Source organism: Phaethon aethereus, assembly GCF_964289735.1.
Source record: "Phaethon aethereus genome assembly, chromosome: 32".
Lineage (NCBI taxonomy): Eukaryota > Metazoa > Chordata > Aves > Phaethontiformes > Phaethontidae > Phaethon > Phaethon aethereus.
In genome coordinates, this window is record NC_138608.1 from 122333 (window position 1) to 145769 (window position 23437).

General features: G+C 51.0%; 1 protein-coding gene across 1 annotated transcript; it reads right to left on the minus strand.

Annotated features, from left to right (window-relative positions):
• Positions 1-989: 989 nt before the first annotated feature.
• AKAP8 (A-kinase anchoring protein 8) lies at positions 990-21546 on the minus strand (the record flags this gene model as incomplete). The annotated part of the gene is made up of 13 exons (XM_082012135.1): positions 990-2817; positions 6247-6342; positions 7039-7169; positions 8077-8170; positions 8834-8975; positions 9627-9723; positions 11652-11699; positions 12103-12247; positions 12639-13245; positions 14183-14471; positions 15512-15544; positions 16222-16260; positions 21528-21546. The coding sequence occupies 13 exons, from the start codon at positions 21544-21546 to the stop codon at positions 2263-2265; spliced, it is 2295 nt and encodes a 764-aa protein (XP_081868261.1). The 3' UTR covers positions 990-2262.
• Positions 21547-23437: the final 1891 nt, after the last annotated feature.

Below are 23437 nucleotides of genomic sequence, written 5' to 3' on the forward strand. Positions count from 1 at the left end.
ACTCTGCGTACCGGCCCGCCAACGGCGTAACCCACGCCGCACCGACCCTACGACAACGGCGCAAGTCATCCCCGGGACTACGCTAACGGCGCAGCGGGGCGGGGGTACGTGCGGTTACGGTGGCGGGTTACGCCACCACCTCCCCCCCCGCAACCGTCCCCCGTACGTAAACACCGCAGCGCCGCGCAGGTTTTACGCAAGCGGCGTAACCCAGAGAGCGCAGGCGGGAGGGCACTCCCCGCTCGCTCTCCCGCTGCCCCGCGGACAGAGCGTCCCCCCTCGCCGCCGCCTCCCCCGTCCCCGCCCCGTACCGGCCGCGGGGCCGCGGTCCCCCCGCCAAACAGTCGGCCAGCGATTGCGCAAAGTGCGTACGGCGCGGAGAACACCGCCTCCCCCGCCCCCACCTCCTCCCTTTGCGCAGCGGCCTACGCAGCCGGCGCGTGACCGCCGCTACGCCAACGGCGGCCCCACACCTCCGCCTTACGCCGTTTGCGCAGCAGGCCTCAAACCTCCGGGAGGGCTGTAGCGCCGCAGTTTACGTAGGCCTCTCTGACGCAGCGGCCGCATTACGCAATGCGGGTTACGCCGGCGGGGCGACGTATGGAGCGTTGGTGAATCCCGTCACCCCCACATACACACATACCCCCCCTCTCCCGGTAACGCCCTCCCCGCCCCCCGCCGCGGCCCGGCACTTACCTCAGGCGGCGGCAGCGGGAGGGGGCCGGGCCGGACGAGCCGCCCCCCCGCCGGGGCCGGGGAGACGTCACCGAGCGGCGGGGGGAGAGGAGGAGGAGGGAAAGAGGGGAAGGGGGGAAGGCGGCTGGGGGAGGGGGGGGGGACACGGGCACCGAAGGGGCAAGCGGGTCCGGCAGCGGCGCCGCACTGACCTCACCGCGCTGCGCCTGACGTCACGGCGCAGCGGGTCCCGCCCACCCGCTGCCGGCCACCGCCGCCGCGCCCTCGCCCCGCCCCCGCCCCGTGACGTCACGAGATGAGAGGCGGGAGAGCGCGAGGCGGGGACCGGCACCAGACTGTACGGGCTGTGACATCATACGTCGGGGGCGGTGACGCGCGTGTCAGTGTGCCGGGGCGTCACACGCCCGGTGTTCCCCACCGAACAGGGCCGGCCCCGCGCGCGGGGAGGCTGAGGCCGGGGCTCGGCTCGGTGCAGGAATGAGCCGCTGCCCGCCGGGCAGCGCGGGGGCGGGAGCGGCGCTGCGGGGGGGGGGGCACGCGACCACCGTTCTAATTCTACCTGCCCGGAGGGGGATTTGCGAGAGAAAAAAGGGATTTCGGTAAAAAAAAAAAAAAACCAACCCCAAAGGATTTACTCCGCATCCAGCCCCGCCCCGGCAAATACCAAATCCCGACTTCGTTTCGGTGAATCCTTTAGGAAAGGGGTCGGAGATGGAGCAGGCGGCCGCAACCTGAAAATTCTGCCGGAAAAGGGTTTTGAATGTGAAAATTCTGCCGGAAAAGGGTTTTGAATGTGAAAATTCTGCCGGAAAAGGGTTTTGAATGTTGTTTTTTTTTTGAGGGGAAAACGTCACTATTTCCTTCACCCGGAGTGACTCCCCGCGCAAAGAGCCGCCCCGTTCCTACAGCTGCTTAAAAAAACCCCTAATTGCAGCCCCCAATTCTCACACCGCGACAGCCAGAGGGAAATTAACATTTCCCAACTGGAAAAATTCCCCTTTTTGGGAAAAAACTAACTAAAAATTCCTTAAATGGAGTATTTTAGGCATATTTTCTTAAGAGTACTTAGGGCGGACGAGGGATGAGGGAAAGGCGACGGCTCCGTCCCGCCGGCGCTCATCCAGCGTTACTCGCTGCGTTTCAAACCCAAAGAGCCGCCGGGATCCAATCGATGCTTTTATTATTTTTCCAAACCTCAGCTTTTTTTTTTTTTCCTTTTTTTTTTTTCCTTTTTCTTTCTAAAATTCACCCCCGCCAAAAAAAAAAAAAAAACCAACCAAAAAACCACCCCACCAGGCGGAGCCACGGCAGGAGGGTTTCTCGGGGAAGGTAACGGCTTCCTGCGCTCTTCCTCCTAAAACAAACAAACAAAAATACCACGATTTGCAGAAATGAAGAAAAATTAAATCTTAACGAGATGAATTAAGCGCTGGGGCTGCTCCTTAACGAAGCAGCCGGGTCCCTTCCCCTTAATTAAACCCCCAATTGACCGCTGCGCTCAAAAAGAGAATCGTAATTGATCAAAAATCACGGATTATACCATCACCTTCACGCAAATATTCACAGTTATTCCGGCTGCGGCTCCGCAGCCGCTGGTGGAGCCTCTTCCTCCTCCTCCTCCTCCTCGCTGCAGGCGGCCACAGCTGCCGCCTCATTCCCGTTTTCCTCTTTCTCCTCCTCCTCTTTGCCTGCCCAACCCTCAGTTTCATTTTGGGGGGAAACTGCTGATTCTTGGGGATTTTCGGGAACCGCAGGCAACTCTTCCGTGGCTTCCGAAGGCGCTGCCGTTGTTTCCGCCGTGACTGCGGCCGCCGCTTCTGACGTCACCTCCGATGTCGCCTCCTCCGCTTCCAGCTCGTCGTCTTGCAGGAACGGGGGCATCAACAGCGGTTTGGGAGGTTGGTTTTGTTCCCCCAGATTTTTAAGAAATTCCTCAGGTTTGGAAAACTCTTCGGAAGCTTCTGCCGTTTCCGTAGTTTCTCCGATTCCTCCTTCTCCTTCCTGCGGAACCTCCACGGCGGCAGTTACGGTCGCTCCTTCCCCGACACCGTCTCCGGCTTCCAAAGTTTCCGTTTCATCCACGTCCTGATCCGTGATTTCATCTGTAAAGGGATCTTCTCCCTGCGGAAAAAAGAAGAGACGGGAGAGAGAGACGAAGAGTCATCGAGGCAAAGGGAATCTCCGCCGTGAAAACGCGGGAGAGGTAGGTTCGGTTTTTTTGGCAAACGAATAAAATCGGCTCGGCGACGGAGGATTGTTGTTAAAATGGTGGGAAAAAAAAATTTAAAATAAAATAATAATAATCCATCGTGGAAAATCCCAAAAGGATTTGAAGCAAGAGAAGAACCCCAGGGGAAAAAAAAAGATCCCACACCTGGAAGGAGTGGAAAGAATTGGTAAAAAAATAGTAATAAGAAAAAAAGCTTCTGCGTGGCGTCACGGGCACCGGACGCTAAGGAAGAGCCGCGTCGGTGTTGCTGTGAGAGCGTGCCGGGGTTTATCGGCTCCGCTCCTCGCCCAGGAGGAATACGGGTTTAACCAAAACGATTAGAATCCAAACGGAATTCCTCAATCCTCCGTCCCCGGTTTCAAGCCGCCGGCGGCCGGCTTCCCCTTCCCTCGCCGGGAAGAGCGGCGACGCTGCCGCGTTTTCATCTCGCGTTTTTAGTTTTATTATTTTTCTTTTCGGGAGATGGAGGAATCCAGACGCGGTCGTAACCTCGCAGGCCTCGCTCTCTCCCACGCTACGTCCTACCAGGAGGGGTCTCTTGGGAACACCAAGACCCTCCACATTGTGGGATTTGGATGGGTTTGGTTTTGTTGGTTTTTTGTTTTGTTTTTTTTTTTTTTTTTTTTAGGTTTTATGTGGGTTTTTTAGGTTTGATTTTTGACCTCGTTACCTTTATTGAAGCCGAGAGCGGATCCCAGCACCGCTCCCCCTCGGTTCCGGCGGGGATTCTGCTTGCGTTTCAAGAGTTACGAGGTGTGGGGCTGAGCGCTTGTAGGGTCAAAGTAGGGATGTTGCTGCCCTATAACCTTGACCTTGCCAGAGAGGAGATGCCCCACACACACCCCTGCTGCAATCCGAGGATAAACCGTGCTTCTAAAATTCCCCTTTTCCGTTCCCTGCCCTCACGGGTCACCACGATAGCGCGGGGAAGGGAAAGAGGGCGGGCGGCGTGCCGACGACGGCAGAAACCTCGCCTGAAATCTGATCGACCGCGGCGACGGGGAAGAGGGGTTTTATTTCCGGAAAGCCGGAGGGAGGGGAAAAAAACCCCCCACCAGCTTTCCAGATCCTTCCTCCCTTTTTCCCCTCCTGCCCCTGGGCTCAATACCTGCCTCGATCAGAGATTCAGACCAGGCTGGCTGCCTTCACGCGAGAAGGTCCATGCAGGCGGAGGAGAAACCTCAACGTTCATCTTCTCTGGCTGAGGATCACACTTAACGGAGGTCACGGAGGGGCTTGGGCGGGGGCGGGAGAGCAAAATAGCGGGTTCTACCTCGCGATCTGGACCCCAAAACGTCCGTTATCGCCGGTAAAATCTACCGGGGGATGTGAAGTCCACTCGTGGTGGAGACTGTCACGGCTTCCCTTGGGAAGGGCGAGGTGTCCCGCCATCCCTCCGAGGAGGAATCGTTAGGCCGATGGTCAAGAAATCATCTCTTGATGCGGCCAAGTCTTGATTAATTAATCGCCCTGCGTCTCCGGCCTTCCTTTCCGGGGGGAAGGTTTGCCGAGAACGTTTATGGCGAGGCGGCTCTTGGCATTACCTGGAATCCTCAGATTTTCCTCCACCCCTTTTCAGTCTGGTTTTGCACCTGGGAATGATACGGAGACCGTGCTGGGATGGATCCGAAGATCTCCTCCTGCCGATGGACAAAGGTCAGGTGCCCGTGCTGATTCATTTAGATCTGCCGGCAGCCTTTGATACCGTTGATCATGAGGAGATGTGGACGTGCCTGCGGACCCTGGCAGGGGTAGACGGAGTTGCACTTGAGTGGTTCCGGTCTTTTTGGGGTTTATTTTTATTTTTATTGTGTTTTGTTGGTTTTTGGTGGTTTTTTTTTTTAATTTCTCTGAGAGATCCCAGAGGTTTGCACCTCGCCTGCCCCGAGGGCTCATCCTTCCTGTGGGGTACCGCAGGGTTTTTATATCTCACCCTCCTGTTCAACGTGTATGAGAGGCCGGTTTAAGGGGAGAGACGGCCATCCTACGCCGACAAACTCTCAGCTCAAATTCTTTTTTCACTGGACCCAGAGGGTGGAGTCACAGTTTTTATTTGTTTTGTTAGGATTTTAGCAGAGACCGGGTATGACGAGAGCTAGCTCAGTCCGGGTTTAGACCAAAAATAAAACCATGACGCCGGTGGGACAGGGGAAACGTCCGCTCCCCCGCGGCTTGAGGGGACGGGGGTGTGTGTGTGGGCATCTGCCTGCCCTTGTCTGCCAGGTTCGCAAACAAGGGGTTCTCTCCTGCCGGATCCTGGGCTGCTCCCGGATTCCCAGGGAACAAGCAAGTAGCCAAAAGCGCTTCTTTTCGATCTTCGCCTGGCGGAGGAGGTTGCGACCTTTCCTCTCTCTTTTTTTTCGGATGTGGATCTCGCCCGTTAAACCCACGCCGGACCCACGGTTACCGCGAGACGCTTTAGGCCGGGCATAACCGCCCGGCTGGCTCGCTCGGCGGCGTTCCCGCACGGAACGGATTACCCCCCACGCTCTGAAGACTGCGCTCGCCTTCCGGGCTTCTTTCGGTAATTCCGAACGCTGGTTTGGGCTTAAATGAACCCTACCCTGACCTCTCCTCGTGCTCCATCTCGGCTCTGAAGATCGACTGGGGTGTTCTCTGCCACTTCCCAAGGGAAGAGGAGGGAATAAAAAAAAAAAAAGAAAAAAAAAAGGTGGGGTGGGGCCAACGAGGGTGTTTCAACTCAGGGGAATTGGATGCACCTCGCCTCGGGGCACTTTGTCATTTGGTTGAGCTGCCGGGAGCGCCGCAGAGCCCGGCTCCTTAGATGGGGTAAAAACTCCTCGCCCCTCGCCTCCGGTGCAGGGTTAGCGGGTGGGCCAGGAGCCACCCGCGTCGGATTCCATCCCGGCGGGACTCGGAAGCGGTGGCTTCCCGACCCACATGCCGGCTTCCCTGCACCAGGGGGGAAGCTGGTGTGTCCCCCCACAAAGGCCACAGCTCTAGGGGTGGCTTTGGGGAGCTTGGAGTTCCTTTTGCTATTCTGTTTTCTTTAATTACATTTCCGTTTTGGACGGTTTCGTAAATGGTATCTACACGCGCCTGGGAACAACAGTAGGTACAGCCTGCGAGTTAAATAAATTAAAAAACAAAAAACCAAAACACAAGAAGCGGTAAACCGCCTACAGAGAAAAGAAACCAGGCCCAAGATTTAGAGATAAAAAGGCAGCGGAGTGGAACCTACGCTTCTGCCCATCGTACGCACCGGGGCGTCCCGTCACCGACACGCAGCACACAGCGAGACGCGGCTCCGTGCTGCTCCGGGAAGTCGGCAGGAGCTGTCGACTCTCTCGTTCACTCACCTTGAGGTATTTTTCCAGCATCTTTACGATGTGTTTGTTATTCAGGACGCTCTTGGCGACGTGTAAGCTGGTCTTTTTGAACTGCTCTGCAGCCATCTGCAAAGGGAACCGAACATGGGGCTCAGTTCAAGAGGGGAAGAGTTCGAACAAGGAGCCGGGCTTGAAAGTTTGCATTCCCTCCTCCTCTGCAGGGCTTGGGAAGGCTGATCTCAAATCCCAGGGAGGGGGGCGGAAATCACAAATATCCTGAGACCAAGCCCACGACAAGGACCTTCACATCAAACACCCAAAGGCAGAGGAGACGTGCGGCGCTGACTGCGGCTCACCCCGTCTCCACCTGCGACGTCCAAAGCCCCTCTCCAGCCTCTGCCAATTTAGACATCAATTCCGTCTCATTTATGACTTCCCCAAGCACCCTCAAAGGCAATTTTTAATTTTAATTTCTGGCAAGGACTGCAATTTTAGAAAGAGGAAGCATTTAGCCTGCACATTTACGCAGTCTGCCTGGACGATGTACCCTGCTAAACCCCCAGCGCGAAAGAAAAGGCCAGATCTCCCTTTTTCTGTTTTCTTTTTCACTTTTTCTGTTCCCCATTTCTCATCCAAAGAACAAACCCTGCATCCCACACCCCCTTATAGTTCCCCAGTCAGCAGCTTTCATCTCGTGGTATGATCCGAAACCGTACAAGAGGGTTTTCTAGAAGCCGCAAGTAAACCTCGAGCGCCCGAACACATCCCCTGACCCCGGCAGAGGTGAAACGCTCCGGTTGGGAAGCGAGCGGGGTTGCTTACCCTGCGGTTTCTGTTGTGATCGGCAGATCGCAGGTGTCTCTGGAGAAGGTGGTTCTGCGCAGGAATTAACATGTCGCACGCCATGCAGTGAGCCGCCTCGATTTTCTTGAAGAAGTGTTCCTGGCCAATACCTACAGCGACGACGAGACGTCGGCCAAAATCCCAACGTTCGGCCGGTTAACGTTGCCTTTCCACCCCCTCTAACGACCCCGCGTCACGACCAAGGCGCTAATTCAGCGCCCATATTCCTTCCAGTTTCTGCTTTCAAAGAGGAAAAAAACCCACCCCACCACATACGTGGCTCTAAGACAGGGAGGAGTTATTCTGCTCTAAAACAGGTTGTACGGACACAGTACCCAAGCGTAGGAGGAAGAAAGATGGGGATAAGAACCCGAGGTACAAAGCAATCCACTTACCCAAGGCTATTTTTCTCCCTAAACCAGCCTGCCTCTCCAAAAATCTATTTAATAAAGGTGAAAGGGACAACTCGTGTTTCCCCCAGCTCTGGGTTCGTTCCTCCTCTCTACTTAGGCTCAGGTTTTCTACCTGCAAGATTTTATAGCCGACGTGCGGCTTAACTAAACTCCACTCATCGCTCCCAGTACAAACGTGGCTGCGTGTTGAAAAACGTATCGGGGATGGACACGTTGACAAAGCCAAGCAGATTTTACCCCATCACGCTTGTTGCCACAACGGATCAACTTTGCCACTTTCTTTTAACATTAAAATGAACACGGGATCCAGCTGCATTAACTGAAGAGCCACAAAAATTAACAATTCCTGAGAGTTTTTCCCAATTTACCTAATTTTAGTATCTCGGACGTTGCACGAGCCTCATGCATCTGCTGCTTGAGAAACTGCAGCGAGGATAAGCATTCCCCCTTCCCCACCAAGACGATTTACTTCACAAAGTTGGCAAAACCTGAGGGCGAGTCACCCAAATCCTTTGTGTTTGTGCCGCTGTATCTCTTTCGGAGCAATGCTTCCTGGCTTTCTTGCACGCTCACTCAGTCTCCGGACGCAAGAACAGACACTTACCCTTAAAAGGATCCGGCTTCTGTTTTGTTCCCTCTTTCTCGGTCAGCTCCTGGCGCCGTTTCTCAATTTTCTTATTCCTGTTGACGATGTACTCCTAGAAGGGAAGAGGATAAAACTCGCTGTCCCCCTCACAATGCGCCGAGACGATCGAGTAGCTCAAAAGTGAAAGGAGTTCTCCAGAGAAAACCCGCAGGGAAGACTGCGGTCGGCGAATGAACAAGACAAGCCGGGTGTTTTCTCCTCCCTGTTCCCTGTCATTTCTACCTGAGCAAGAGCCAGAAGGGTCTAAACCGGAGCCAAACAGAAGCCCATTCCCCCATCACCATCAGATCCCTTGGGCAGGGGGACACCAAATCCTTGAAAAACGCCCCCAAAATGCAAACACTGGTCACCCAGAAAATACAACACCCCGGTCTTTCTCTCTCCTTCCTCAGCTCTAGATGTGTAGGTGGCGAAGACCATCTCCGGAAAATTAATTTCTGGCCCTTCTGTTCACATTCATACCATTAACTTTCCCTCCCAACACAAAAACCTGTGAGAAATCATGTCGCGCAAAGCGATGTCATTGGGCGATGCGTTAACAAGTGGTGATGCGAGCTAACCGAACAGGGGCCTTTATGTGGATGAATCTGTAACCCCTTCCAGTCCCTGTGTAAGCCTGGCACTCCCAAATTAAGCCTGGCACTCCCAAATTAAGCCTGGCACTCACAGCATGGATGCAGGGAAGGGCTGAGCTAACGCCGGGCAACCCGCCTACCTGCAGAAACTCGACGGTTTTATCTGGGAGTTTGGTACCGATGTATCGCAAGGTCTCCTTGTGAAACTTGCTCTGGAGGTGTTTCTGGATCTCCTCTTCCTCAAAACTGCGGAACTTGCAGACGGAACAGGCAAACTGGATTCTAAACAGAGCAATCGTACCACAAATGAGGAACGAGCTCAGCTTAACAAGAACACCAGATGATGAAACCATTACAGCCCCTCTAGTTTTCTACCTCTTAGTTTTTTCCAAGTGCCACCCCACATAATTCTATCTTGTCTTGGACCTTTATAATCACTGTAGAACCTGCACAGATTAAACAGCATCTACTGCTCCATAAAACTTCCCGCTACGGGAGTGGATGCTAAAATCCTCCACGAGTTCTAAAAGCAACTGGAGAAATTCAGAGGGCAGGAGGTGAATCGTTCGCTATGAAGATCCTCTCCCTGGTGTGGGAAGAGATACAGAAATGCTGGTGCCACCTTCGCTGGTTAGTTTTCTTTAGATCACTTATTATTTTTTAGTAGCAAGGCTGCATATGTAGCCACTTCAAACACCCTTCTGAATTAATAACTCTATACACTGATGTATGTATTAAACACCGCAGTGTTCTCCTCATCTTAAAGCAGTCATAAATCACACAAAAACAGGAAAAAAACCTGCTGAAATCAGAATTCAGAGGCCAAAAAAGCCCTCAGTACTTCAGATTTCTCCCACATGTGGGAGAGGAATATCCTCGGCAAATATTATTCATGGAAGTGCTGGGAGCGGACTGGCTTATCATTTTCCTTACCTGTCCATGGCACGATCACGCATCCGATCTCTTCTCCGCTGCTTCTCCCTCTTCTTTTTCACCTCCTCGTCGTCATCTTCACAGCCGTCTCCAGACGCTAAGAGAGGGAAAAAACAAACATCAGAATTACTGTGTTCACAATCACCCACTTTGCCGGCTGAGCTATTTTGGGACCCGAATCCTTTGGTTTCCTCTTTACTCTTGGCTTCGGGAAGTCACAACTTCTTTTGGTCTCTGGAAGCTCTCCCTCTCCCAAGCCAGCTTCCGCTCGCATTCCAAGGTCTCCCGCAGTTATTGTAAAATCCAAACCCTCCCTCCTCCAGCTCCCTGAACTTCCCACAGCAACTCAGTCTTTGTAGGCAGCAACGGGACATGCCATTAGTGGAAAGAGCGGAAAAAGTCCTGACTTAACGATGCTGCAAAAGTCAGCTCTCCATCTCCCCTCCTTGGAGGAAGTGCTACTTTCTCCCCAAATTCTCATTTTTTCCCCCATTCACCTATTTTTCACCAGGCTGAAAACGCTACTCAAGAAAGTTAAGCAACGAAAGACAGCAGAGATGCCAGCAGTACTCCAGTAGCAGTTCTGCATCCTTGGGATGGTTTTGGATATATTCCTCAGGTCACCTTCCCAGTAATTCCTTGATAACGATTAAGAAAGCAAAAACTGAACTAAAGATTCAGCTGAGCTAATCTCAGCAGTGTTTTGGGGTAGAAAGCCCTGAGTCAGAGGTCTATCAGTCTCACAGAACTCAGGTAATAATTCACCTGCGAGGTGTTCAAGAAAAGAAGCCCAGAGACAGACCTGGGCATCAGAGGATGGCTTAAATGAGGATTTTTAACATCCAGCTCGGTTTCAATCCTGAAAACAACCTAAAAGTGGCAACAGAAGTCCTACACGTGGTTTTCCCCAAGTCACTCTAATGCAGAAGGTACAACATGCTCAGGGTTGATGCATCTTTACCAAAAATTATAACCCTAACAAAATAGGGTTTAGCCCAGTGACTGGAGCCTCCACGGAAAATTATTTAGTTTACGGTATTTTTGCTCTGCCCTGTTGCGAGACGTGCATCCTCACCGCCGTCCTCCAAGCGGGGCGGGATGATAAACTAATATCCGATACCCATTCGTACAGGCGGCAACCGTCCGCGCCGAGAAGCCCAGAAGAAACGAAACCTTTCTGTACTCCCTTGCTAACCAGCACGGCACTTCTGCGCCACGGCAGGCAGCGCCGGAGCCCTGGACCGGTTAACAGGTCACAGCAGGAACTGCATCAGCTTTTGACCAGAAAAATTCCGAGTTCTCAATAGTGCCCCGAGGCAAAGCAGATGGATTTGGAGTAGGATTAGTCCGGGACACCCCACCTTCCTCCGCCAAATCACCCCAACTCCCGTTCTCCTGGAAAAGAGAAACACAGAAAGACGCAGGTGTTATTTACCGCGATTTGGAGGTTTTATGGTCCACCCAGCCAGACCGCAGAGCAGGCAAAGGGCTCTGTCATCTGGGAATTAAATGTCCATTTTTAGAAACGTTTTAAAAATAGTTGTTTTCCATATGTATGTATCGCCGCTCAGTATCGCTTCTCACCATCAAAATTTAAATACTTGGCAGCTGAGTCGCTGCTCCGAGGAACACCGTACCAAAGGTGACACGCGGTCACAAGTAAAACAAATGGCAACGACCAACCTGGCAAACCAACCGACGAGCAAAGAAACCAACCACTAATTGGAATTTAGCCCTAACGAGCCTCGCCAGAGGCAGAAGTAGAGGCGCAGGATCCCAACCTTTCCCCTACACGTGCTCTTCAGGTACCTCAGTGCAAGCGAACTGCCAGGAATCCCCGCTGAAGGGCATGGGGAAATTATGAGGAACAAATATTTTCCGAATATGCGGGCTCAAAATGCTGTTTCTGAGTGATTTTAAACATTCCAACCCTCAGCACAGTCCAAAGAGCACAGGAAACTGCTCAAGTGCTTAAATATTCACACATTTGCCACAAAGACTGATTAAAAAAAAAGTTACTTACACCTTTGTCAGCTTCATCTCCTGATTTTTCCTCTCCTTCGCCCTCATCTGCTGCACAAAAGAAAGAGCATTCAGCTGGTGTTGCGGGTTCTTTTCTCCCACTTAACACTCCAAGGGACCACACTGGTATCTAATAAAATCACCAAACGCTGCGATAACGGCTCAAAACCCCAGTGAAGATCGCAAATGGCTCACTGGTTTCTCTTTGCCCGTCAGTCTCTGCTGCAAAGTCTGTCCTTACTTTCACAGTGCTCACCTCGGGCATTAAATTTTGTCCGTGGCCACAAAATACACAGGTTATAAAACCTGTGCGCTTGCAGGAGTATTAGAACGACGCTAACAACTAAAAAAACCAACAGCTTTGAAACGTTAACCGCTGTCAGTCAGTTGAAAGACAAAACACTTAAAAAAAGGGGAAAATGGCCAATATTAGTGGCTGAAGACGGGCTCGTACCGTTCTCGGTGTCATCTCCTTCGCTGTCAGTCTTTGCTTGTTTGCTGTCCGGCTCATCGCCGCTTTGCGACTGTTTTCGCTTGCGTCCTCCTCCCTCACCGTCCGATCGCCCTCCCGATCGGTTTCGGAAACCTCTTCTCTTGGGCTGAAGTGGGAAGAAATCAGTCGTTATCAACTGTAGGCACCAAGAAAAGCTTAAAAATCAAAGTATTCCACCCATCTGCTAATTCTTGTGACCCTGCAAACTTATTTTTGGCTATAAAAGGATTTTCTGCCAGACTTATAGCTGGGTTAGTGCCCCTAGAGAGCGGATTTGGGCTGGGATAAGCATTCAGAGGCTCCACTTTTAGTGCAAATGGGTATACACAAGCTTGGTGACTCTCTGCTCTATCCAGGAAGATTTAAATTATTCCGTGGTGGAAGCAACGTGAATTAAGACGGGTGCTTCTCCAGTACAGCCGAAGAGTGAAGCCTACCCACCGAGGCAAGCAAAACAGCAATCTGCACAAGAAAAAAAACCAACGGTGACGACTTACCATGAGCGCGTTCATGTGCCAGGGCACCGTACCCATCCTGTCTCTGTTTCGTTGCCTCCCCATTCCGTACGGCATATTCCCATACCGTCCCATTCCCATGCCCGACATCCCCATCATGCCATAGTCATAGTCTCCGTAGTCACCATAATCTCCGTAGTCGCCATAATCACCGTAATCCGCATAGTCGCCGTAGTCGCCGTAATCTCCGTAGTCGCCGTAATCTCCGTAGTCGGGCACAAGGGCTTGGGAAAAGAGGGAAGGGAGCCTGTTGGATCCGGCACCCCCCATCCCACGCCCACCCATGTAGTTCAACTCATTCCAACGAGCCGAGAGGCGCTCGGAGCTGGAGGAAGGCATGAAGTGGTCGGTGCGGTTGAAAGCGTTCAGACGGCCTCGATTTTGAACGCGGTTTTGACCCCGGCCTCGGATGAGGCCGTAGTTGTTTCCTCGGTTACGAGATTGATCCCTGCGGTTGTCAAACTGGCTCCCGAAGGAATCGTTTCGATCGGTTGCGACTTCTCCGTAATCGTAGCCGGATCGGTACATGTCGCGGTCGTTCATCGAAGACCTCGAGTCGTACGATTCGAAAGACTCGAATCTGAAAGAGCTGTGCAGGAGGAGACAACAGTCAGCAGCTAAAACATCAACCATGCACAGCACGCAGGCGTTTGCATTCATTTTAAATCACAATCCAAGTGTTTTCGGACCAGAAAAACAGAATAAAACCATTTTTAAACACTGCATCCCGATCACTTTCTGATCCCACATGACTGTTTCCTTAGTCTTGAGGAAAATAAATAAGGATCAAACATCTGTGGTTTTCTGCACGAGTATCTGAACAGAAATCCTTCGCACAGGTCATAACCTTACTAACTTTCTACCACTAAACCCCTCTGAATTATGTTTTGCCAGCAGAAAAGCAGATCCCAAAAGCTTCCCCAGGTAAAAACTGCTTCTTGTTGTCTCTTAGCTGTGCCTCCGGGTGTGAATTAACGCAGACGAACGCCCCAGCACCTCGTCTGACCGCAGCAGCGAGCGTCAAATGGCAAAAAAGGGGGGGGGGTGGGGAAAAAAGGGCACAACTTCATTTATTCAGTAACTCTTGTCAGGATCTGTATTATTTCAGCAGCAAAACATGCACCGATATGAAACAAGTCTCCAGTCTGGCGTAATTTAACCCAGCGGGAGAAAAAGGAAAAATCACCAGACAGTCATGAGGAAAAAGGGACACGGAGGAAGAGATACTGTAAGAATCCTAAAAACCGTCAGCAAAATCTCAGAATTCAATCGACACTGGAAGCTGCTTTTAATGGTTGAGGTGTACACCAAGTTTGGTATGTTTGAGGTGTATATATATAAAATATGTACGTGTATGCGCGCACAAATGTATCAGGACAAGTAAAAAATAAGCAGTTAAAGCTCATTTTCCAGGGAACAAACGCGGGATCGTGCCCACGCAATCAGAACAGCTTAAACTGAAGTTATACTGATTAGAAGCCATTATTTTTTTACTATTAAAAATAAGTAAGAAGTGGAACAGTCACCTCTCCTGGTCTTCCATCCCCTCCCCTGTCCCGCCACTGCCCTCCTTCGACAGCATATCCAAACGCTGGTTGATCTTGGCTATGATGGAATCCGAGTTCTCGTTCGCCGAAGTCTCGGCGCCGTACGAGGGGACAGGCATGGTGGCGTTGACGTCGGTGTTCATGCTCATATCCGAAGTCTTGGGTGTTTCCCAGCTGCTGGAAGTGGCAGCGGCTGCGGCGTAGTTGTACGTGGCCGCCGTATTGGCGGCGGTGGTTTGGGTGTTGTAATAGTCGTAGCCTTCATAGCCTGGCAGGAAAGGAGAATAAAATTGATATTAATACATTATTCTAGACACAGGTATCAGGAAGAAGGGTTCAGATGTGAATGGATCCTACCAGGCAAGGCTGCAGCTGGGTTTAACCTCCTTGAAAAGAAATCTGGTTTCTTAAAGTGAGAAATATCAAAGATTCTTGTTCCCCAAAATAAAGCGTTGAATAACGCTTTATTTCAATTAGAAGCGTTCCGGAGCAGGAACAGCATTTCTGCTCTGCGTTGGCACAACACTCAACACAACGGGGCGCGAGTCCTTGACGGAGATGCCCGGGCTTTGCGAAAAAGAGGAATAATAGAAGAAAAAGCCTTTCAACTTTCACCAGTGACTTGAGCCGGGAGGTTTGAATTGATAGCCCCATGTGCAGGGTTCAGTTTTATATTGCAAGGACCAAAGAAATAGTATTTTATAAAAGAATCTTGGGCTTTTGCTTGGGAATGCGTTAAGATGGGCTTAAAACAGCCATATGATCCAAATCAAGGCCAATTAACTAACTGCTCTGAGAGGAAAAGTTTATTAACGAAGGCAAATCATATTTTCTGAAAGAAGTGCCAGCTCGCACAGCGAGAACTGCGCTTGCGTACCGTCAAGCTGCCAGAATTACGAGGACCAACCTTGGGTTTTGAGGGGAAAACAATATAATCTCAGTAAAATCAATTTATTAATTGATCTGGCTGTCCCAGATCAAACGAGAAACGGAGATGTAAAAGAAATGAACTTTTCTCATCCACGAGCTAGTTTTTCTACTTCAAGGGAACAGACGGCCACCAGTCACCAGGACAGAGCTGCTCCCTTTGAAGAAGAAAATGCCACAATCACGGAGCAAGATAAAAATACATCAACGAACTAGTGAGGAGGAGCGGTTTAAAAGCACGGCGTTGCGTACTTCACGCCGACTTCCAAGCACAGACAGTTTATGAGCTGGAAAACAGCTCCGCTCGCCGCAGCCAACTCGAGAGGCTGAGCAGGGCACCCCAACACGCGGAGACAAATGAGGGGGTTTTTTAGCACGTACCTTGCCAGCTCGTCGCATTCGTCGCGTAGGTACCTGAACGGGACAAAAAGAGCGAGTTTCAGCTCTAAAAGCAACTAAGTTAAAAACTCAGAGACTAAACAGACGTAACTCTGTTTAACTGCTGGTAAAAATTCCCCCACAGAACGGGCAAGAAAGAAGCTAAAACTTCCAAGAGCTAATTATGACAATGACATGGATAATATATACTTTTTTAATACATTTTTAAAATGTTTTCATATATTTGCACTTGAAAACAACTCAAATTATTCCATTAAAAACCCCTCAGGTAGCAGTAAAACCACAGCAAAAGCAAGTATGTTCATGGTAACTCTCGCTTTCAGGAGAACCGTGCTGATTTTACTGTTTAGGCTGGACACAAGTTCGAAGGAGAGAGCCCAAACTCACAGAACACCCCAGGACACGCTTCGTTTTACAGCATTAATAAATCTCAGGAGATAAAGCAAAGCACGTTATCGATCATACGCAAGATTGCGACCAGTTCCTCCAGCACACAACGCTGGGAACGGGCGTGTATCACGGAGGAAGCTTTTACAGGAAAACAAGTAGAAAGTCACTAAAGCAGGTAGAGAAGAAGAAAGGCTGCGAAAACCTGTTTCTGGATTACACTCCTCTGGCTGGAAAGAAGAAAAAATAAGTTATATTCTAAAATTGCAATTCCCCAGATCTATTTTCATATACACAAAACTCACCTTGAGTGTTGGTGGCCCCAGTATTCCAGGTGCCATAACCTGCAAGAAGAAGAACGGAGCTATGAGAAGGATCGCTTCTGCTGTCATCACAGGGTTTGTTTCTTCCCTTAATTAACCCTAAAAACAATAAACTTTTTAATTACAGCTGCACTTCTCCCCTTTCAAGCCTGAAGCTCGCCCAATGCTCGTTTCAGATCGTTTCAGCAATCTAAAGGTCAACGAGATGTTTTGAAACACCGAGAATTCAAAAAAAGACCGTGTTCCGAGAGAGAAATCGGCTTTAAAAGGGGCTTGACATAACGACGGCGCAAAGCTACGTTCATACAGGAGAAAAGCTGCGGGATAAATCATTTCCATTGCGTTACATCAGCAGAAGCATCCTTTTTCCTAGGGAATATCAGATATCCCGGTACGCGAGCAAGGCGAGTACTGCTATTACACGAGCTACTAAAAGAAATCAGCTCCCTCCACTTTTCCGCACTAATTGCAAGATTTGCGCTAACGAGGCTGCTTCGGTCTGGTCTCTCGCTCCCAAACGGCGGCAGGATGAAGCACTCGTCCCAGTGGAAGAAGCAGCAAAAAGCCACGACACGCAGCAGCGCCTGCCGCGACTTCACCAGCTCTTTGGTTTCAGAGCAATGATTTCTTTTTCCCCTCGCCAAAATAAATCGCCTCTCCATTCTAAACCTTTTCCAAAGTTCCCAGGGTGGAATCCGCATCCCCGACACCACAACGATCCCCGGAAGACGCACGGCAAGCTCGGCAAACGCCTTCATCTGCTCAAAGGGCATCGGCTAAATAAGCTCTGCGCGTCCCCAACCGGCAACAAAACCTTGAGCTTATTTAAATTAAATTTTGAAATCAAAAGCAACGCGCTGAGTATTTTGCTGAACACATTTCCCAGAGTCTTGGCTGCCACTTTTCTGCAGGAAAACAATTTATCACCTTTATTATTCTGATCAGAAAAATAAATTGATCCACAAGTAGAACTACTAATGTCCGGCTTCCTACGGATCCAAATTTTCTTGGACTTCTCCCCATTTCTCTTGCCTTCCCTCCTGGATCTGCAGTTTCCCTTCAGTGACCCCATCTCCCCGCAAACATTCCCTGGCTGAGGAACAGCCCGCACAAGCCAAAAATAACACGCGCGCACACTTCCTTCCTTCTTTTAAGGTTTAGGTTGCTTTTCTGCACCTTCGACACCAGTTTTGCAAAACTTTTCTATTTTTGGAGGGGGCCACCAATTTTACAAAGCTCTTCTATTTTTGGAATCGCGTCCCAATTTTACAAAATATTTTTTTTTTTTTTTTTAGAGACAGCTCCCAATTCAGCAAAACCTTTTTCCTTTTTGGAGGCAGCCTCCGATTTCGCCAAACTTTTCTCCTTTCGGAGGCAGCCCCTAATTTTGCCACGCTTTTCTATGTTTGGTGGCAGACCCTGATTTTGCAGGAAGTTTTCTATTCTTTGGAGGCGGCCCCCAATTTTGCAAAGTCTTTACATTTTTGGAGGCGGCTCCTGATTTTGCCAAGCTTTTCCTTTTTGGAGGCAGCCTCCAATTTTCCAAAAAATGGAAACAACCCCCCATTTTGCAAAACATTTACTTTTCGAGAGCCCCCAATTTGACCAAACTTTTCTCTTGCAGCCCCCAGCTCCCTGCACAAACGTGTCCAACACCCATCAAGGACGCACATGACGTCTCTCCCTCTTAACGACTTTATTTTTTCGCGGGCAATCACCTGAAGCACACGTCACCCAAAGAAATGGCGGGCGAAACTGTTACCGCCGTATTTTTGAACTCCTATAGAAACCAGCAAAACAGGAACCGCAACATGTCGCCTTTTCAAATCGGAGCCTTATTACCGAGTCGTTTCCTTTCCCGCCGTCGGTGTTTTTAGGTCGAGCCACTCGCCGTTGAGCTTCGCTCTCCGGCGGGAGCAGGATGGCACCGGGATGTGGTTTTCCAGCTGCCAGTGGGGCTCACAGGGAGGCTCAGATCGAGACAGAGCACGGAAATTAAGGACAAACCTCCGACCCATTGATTGCAGCCACTCCAAAGCCTGACTTGAAATCCACAGCTCAAGTTTAACGCTCCAGCGCCTTACCTCACCTCTCGAAAACAAGCTGCGCAGCGCACGCGATCACGTCGAGTGACACCAAGTGACACCAAACCCCTGGCTGTCACCAGGCATCGTCCCAGTCCGCGTGGAACGCCCGGCCGGAGAAAAGCGGGAAGAGAAAGCGAAGCCAACGCAGGAAGCTTTTCTCTGGGCAGATCACTCGGTTTCTCACCCGGCAGCGCCAAAAACAGAACCAGCCCTTGTGCTTTCGACCGCACGCCAGATCAAAAGCGAGTTCCTCTCTTTCGATTTTTAAGCTGTCTTTGATAAAACCTTGGGTACATTTAATTCAAGAGGCAAAAATAACTTGGCGCCAGCACAAAACCTCGAGGAAAAGGGAGGCTGCTCAGCCCGAAACGCAGCATTTTTAGCCAGAGTCCCACCTCTCGGTGCCTCCAGATTCCACAGGATAAAGCTCCCTGCTTTTACGTTACGTGTGTATATGTTGGCATCTGGCTTGCTGAGATGCAGGGCACGTTAAGTTCGTACAGGTATTACCACGATTATCATATTCTTTCAAGGAATGAAGAAATCTGGGTTAAGCGAAGTCTTCAAGCTTTCAAAGCAATGACCTCAAGCTTTCAGTACAGCGTAAGAACACGGTAATTAAGAGTTCAATGTCTAATTTTGAAACTAAATATTATGTAAAAAAAAACACTAGATGAGACACTTGGGTATTAATGACTCGGTAGCAGCGAGCAGAGGTTGTATCCATCAGTTCTGCAGCAGCGCAGCACTGTCCGTAAACGTCCCCAGGAGGGAAAAAAAAAAATCAGCAGCATAAATCATCGTTGCCTTCTCTTGGGAAAAAGAGCAGAGCAGGAAAAAAAAAAACAACTTGGAAGGGACCAAGCAGTGAATTTTACTGAGCTGAGTGCGCCATGTGTCCCGCTTCCCAGCTGATTCCCAAGACAGCACTCCCTGAGCTGAGGGAAAAGCTTGGGAACCAGTTTTCTCCACACCCATGTACAAGCAGACAGCGAATCCAGAAACGACAGAGCAATGTCAAGAGATTTACGTCGTTCAGTCTATGTGAAGTGCTAAGAAATTAAGTTTATCATGCACAAAAAAAAAAGCTGGGGTCCAGGAGGCAAGTCCTTCCAAAAGCAGAGGTCCGAGGTTCTCCCACTGATTTCAGCAAAGGACTTATCCGTGGAGAATAAAGTTTGTCTTCTGCTGGAATCACAAAGCATTTAAATTAAATTTATCTATCACACGCAAAGCTTGACTGTAAAGGGTGCTCTCCTCAAAACCCCACTTGCATGGAACCATACGATTCTCAACATGCAGAGAACTAAAAATAAAGGAGCTGGGTATAAGCCGAGCTGACTACACCTGAGGTTTATTTATAAAACCCCAAATATGCAAGGACTCGCTCATTTTTATACCATATAACAGTATAAATCCACGACAAAACCTCTCTAAAGCTGCAACGCGCTCAGGGATTTTAATCTATTAATAGTTTTGCAAGGCGAAGGGAAGATCTAGGCTTTAAGTAGCTCATTAACATCACAAAGCCAACGAAACCTTTCTCGGGAATAACTTTCAGCTGCCTAAACACTTCAGAGTTGTTTATTCAGACTTGCTCAGCTGACGGTAGAGAGAAACCAGCAGCCATAAAGGATGATTCAACACACATTTAAGGTGTTTTTAATCCCGTCGCAGTTTCTAATCTCATTTTTATGTCCAAAGAACGGGTAAAACACTTCAAAATCACGTGAGATGCCGGGCATCAGATCTCCACCAAGCTGAAAGCAGAGACAGAGGGAACCTGGAAAGAGTAACTTGTCAACGAGCCTGTATCAACACGATGTCCGGATGAATTATGAATGATCTCTGCATAAGAAGCGACGTGCGGGGTATTAGGAACTTGATAAAACGCAGGTAGAAATGGCATCGCTATTTATAAAATCCTGCTGCAGTCATAATTATGTTACAAAAAAAGAAGAAAATGTTTTCAACAGCGAAGTAAAAATGGCCCTCGTGGGACCTTCACGTCCCTGAATGCAAACACAAGCGAAGTGTGAATTCAAGTTGGGGACGAGCATGGAGAGCTCCAAACGGGCGAGGGGCAGAGGATCCGGGCTGTCGCGCCGCTCCGGGCTCAGATCTGGGAGCACTTACCCGTGTGCCGCCACCTCACACCCGAATAAACTTCGTCGAGGGACTTCAACCAACCGATATTCATCTGTTAACCTTCGATTTGGGTGACTGACTTTCGGTTTCCACCTCCACGCGCCTCGTTTCTTCGTTTAAAGAGACGCTGAAAACCAGCGGAAGCTGGCAGAGCGTGCCGACGCTCGCGAACTCGACGCCGTTTGCTGCTCTGATGGAGGAGGATGGGTTTTTCCCCTCACAAATCACTTCCCCAACAAACCTTAACGACGTTAACAGCTTTTTGATGCTCGCCGGCCTTCCAGAGGGCTCTCACCTGCTCCCTTAGGCTTCGTTTGATGGGTTTTTTTGCCGGTTGCCGTTACACCGGGGAGGAGGAAAACACCCCAGGGCGGCAAAGACCCACCTGGGCGGCTTGAGGCGGGTAACGGAGGGGCAGAGCCGCCACGGCTCGTTATGGCGGGGTTTATGGCTGTGACAGCTGCCCGGGTCGGGCCCCGCTCCCGCTTCTCCCGGGGGTGGATTTTCGACCCCGCCCGGGGTGATGCCGGTGCTCGGGGGGAGGGAGCTTAAACGGATCCCCCTGCGCGGGCATAAGGAGCTGCCCCTGCTGACCCCCCCCAAGCGGCCGGACGGCCTCGCAGGGGCCTCACCGGGGAAGGGACGAGGCCTCCCAAGGTGTGGGGGGGAAAGAACCGGCGCGCACGCGGCGGGGGGCGTGGCCGCACGGCCGCCATTTTGTGTCGTCTTCAGAAATGGGACCGGCTCCATTTCCGCCCCCCCCTCCCCCCGCACCCGGGGGGGGAGGGAGGTGGGAACGGGCCCCCACCCCTTTGAATAGCATTCTCCCACCAATCGGCGTCGCCCTAGCGCGGAGCGACGCGGCGCTCAGCCAATCAGCGTCTGCGCCCCCCCCCCCACGGGAGGCGGGTACAAGGCCTCCCGCAGGGGCTGACAAACCCCTCTCTCCCCCCGCGCCACCGCTACGGGGAGCCGCCGCTGAGGAGGCGGGAGGACCGAGCCACCACCCCGGGGAGGGGAAACGCCGGGGCCCCGGGGCCGCCCCGCACCTACCGCCGTATCCCTGCTCCATCTTTCCCCTCCGCCTCCGGCCAGCGGCGCCGCACTGCCCGCCCGAGCACCCGCTGCGCAGGCGCGCCGCGCCCGTCGCCCATTGGGCTCCGGCGCCGCTCTGGCCCGCCCACGAAGCTCCCCATTGGTCGCGCCTCAGAAGCCCGCCCCCGCCCCCGCCATTGGCCGAGCTCGCCTCGAGGCGCGACACTTCCTCCTTTCCCATTGGCTAGCCTGCACCTGCCGGTATCCATCCCCCGATTCTATTGGCGTAGACGCTTCCTCCGTGCGCCGACGCCGGGGCTCCCACCTGTCAATCACAGCCATTCCCTTTCCTGATTGGCCGGCGTCGCGGGACTTTCTCGCTCACCGTTCATTATGGGGGCGGCGGAGGTCGCTATGGAGCCCTGGGCCTGGTGCCACACCGTGAGCCCTCACCCGGCGGGGCCTGACCCTGCACCTGTCCCTTGACTCCTCACCTTCGTCCTTCGGCTTCTAAACTGACCCTTGACCTTCCCCAGGATCCCCTGTCGTGACCCCAGCCCCTCACAGCAATGGCGTCCTCCATCCCCAGCCCACAACAAGGTGCTCCGTGGGGCATAGCCCCCCAAAACGCTTCTCCTCAGACAGCAGAAGGATCCCTAAAGCTGGATCTACGCTACTGTCAAAGCATGGCCTGAGGTGCAGCGGTGTCCAAGGCTTCTGTCCAGTGAGACGGTGGCTTTTTCCTCAGGTTTTGCCCAAAACCAGATTAAAACAGCCCAAATGCGACTGGTGGCAGTGGGAAATGGGTGAGGAGAGGCAGGCTGTACCCCAAAAGTGGCCATAACCACACCGCAGTCTTCCTCAAGCTCCACATCCTTTCCCAGGCCCGTTATGATTCCTTCATTACCTGAACCGAAGCGCAAACAGCTGAAGGACACATTTTTATTTCAAATTATAAAAGAAATTGCTATAAACTACGTAAAGGATGAAGGATTGTGGCATTTCGGCTCTGCCTGGTATAAATTGAACCCACTTACTGCAAGGAAGAGAGCAATCCTCGAACCCAGCCAGGTGGGATCAACAGAGCTTAAACGAAAAAAAGATGAGGAACAAGGAGAAAATCTTCTATTCCCGTGGGAGAACCAGGACAACTCCTGGAGCAGCAACGGCTCATCACGGAGGAAGGGAGCGGTGGTAGAGTAAGACCATCAGGTCAAATTCTCTCTTTCCAAGGGTAAAAACAGGGCGAGGGGGTAATGCTGCTCCCCCAAAATATCCCCATATTGTGGCTCGGGCATGCACGTTGCTCCTCGAGGGATTTTTTTCCTGCCTTTTTTTTTTAATTAAAATAAAATCCACTTAAACCCAAGAAATTCCACAGTTTCAGTTGTGTGAGGAACAAACTCCTCCTGTTTGCGCTGCCACCGCTACTTGACTTCATTTGATGGTCCCAGTTCACGGCCGCAACTCCTAGAAAATGCGATGGCGGAGATGGAGCAGGAGTAGAAGCGTTGTGAGGTAGTTTGAGGGGGAAAATAAAAGCTTCAAGAGCACAGAGGGGTTACTCCAGCCCTCTCAGATGCCAGAATGGCACAGTCAGAGGCTGATATTATTTGTGGTTTTTTTAACAGGACTAGGAAAAATCCCAGGGGAGTACAGAGCCCGAGGAAGAGAATGACAATTATTTCCACTTATGGATTACATATGGATTTCTAGCCTGGAAACATTCAGACTACGAAACAATACTCTGGGTGATATATCCGTGAAAGAAGTCCTCAATTTAATACCATTTAAAGTCTTGTTCACATGTTTCTCATCTAAAACAATTAAAATAAATGAACATGAAGCTGTTGGGCAATTTCAGAGAGTAAGGAGTTAAATGGGTGCCGCTGTACATATAGATATATGTATCTATATGTAATGCCACA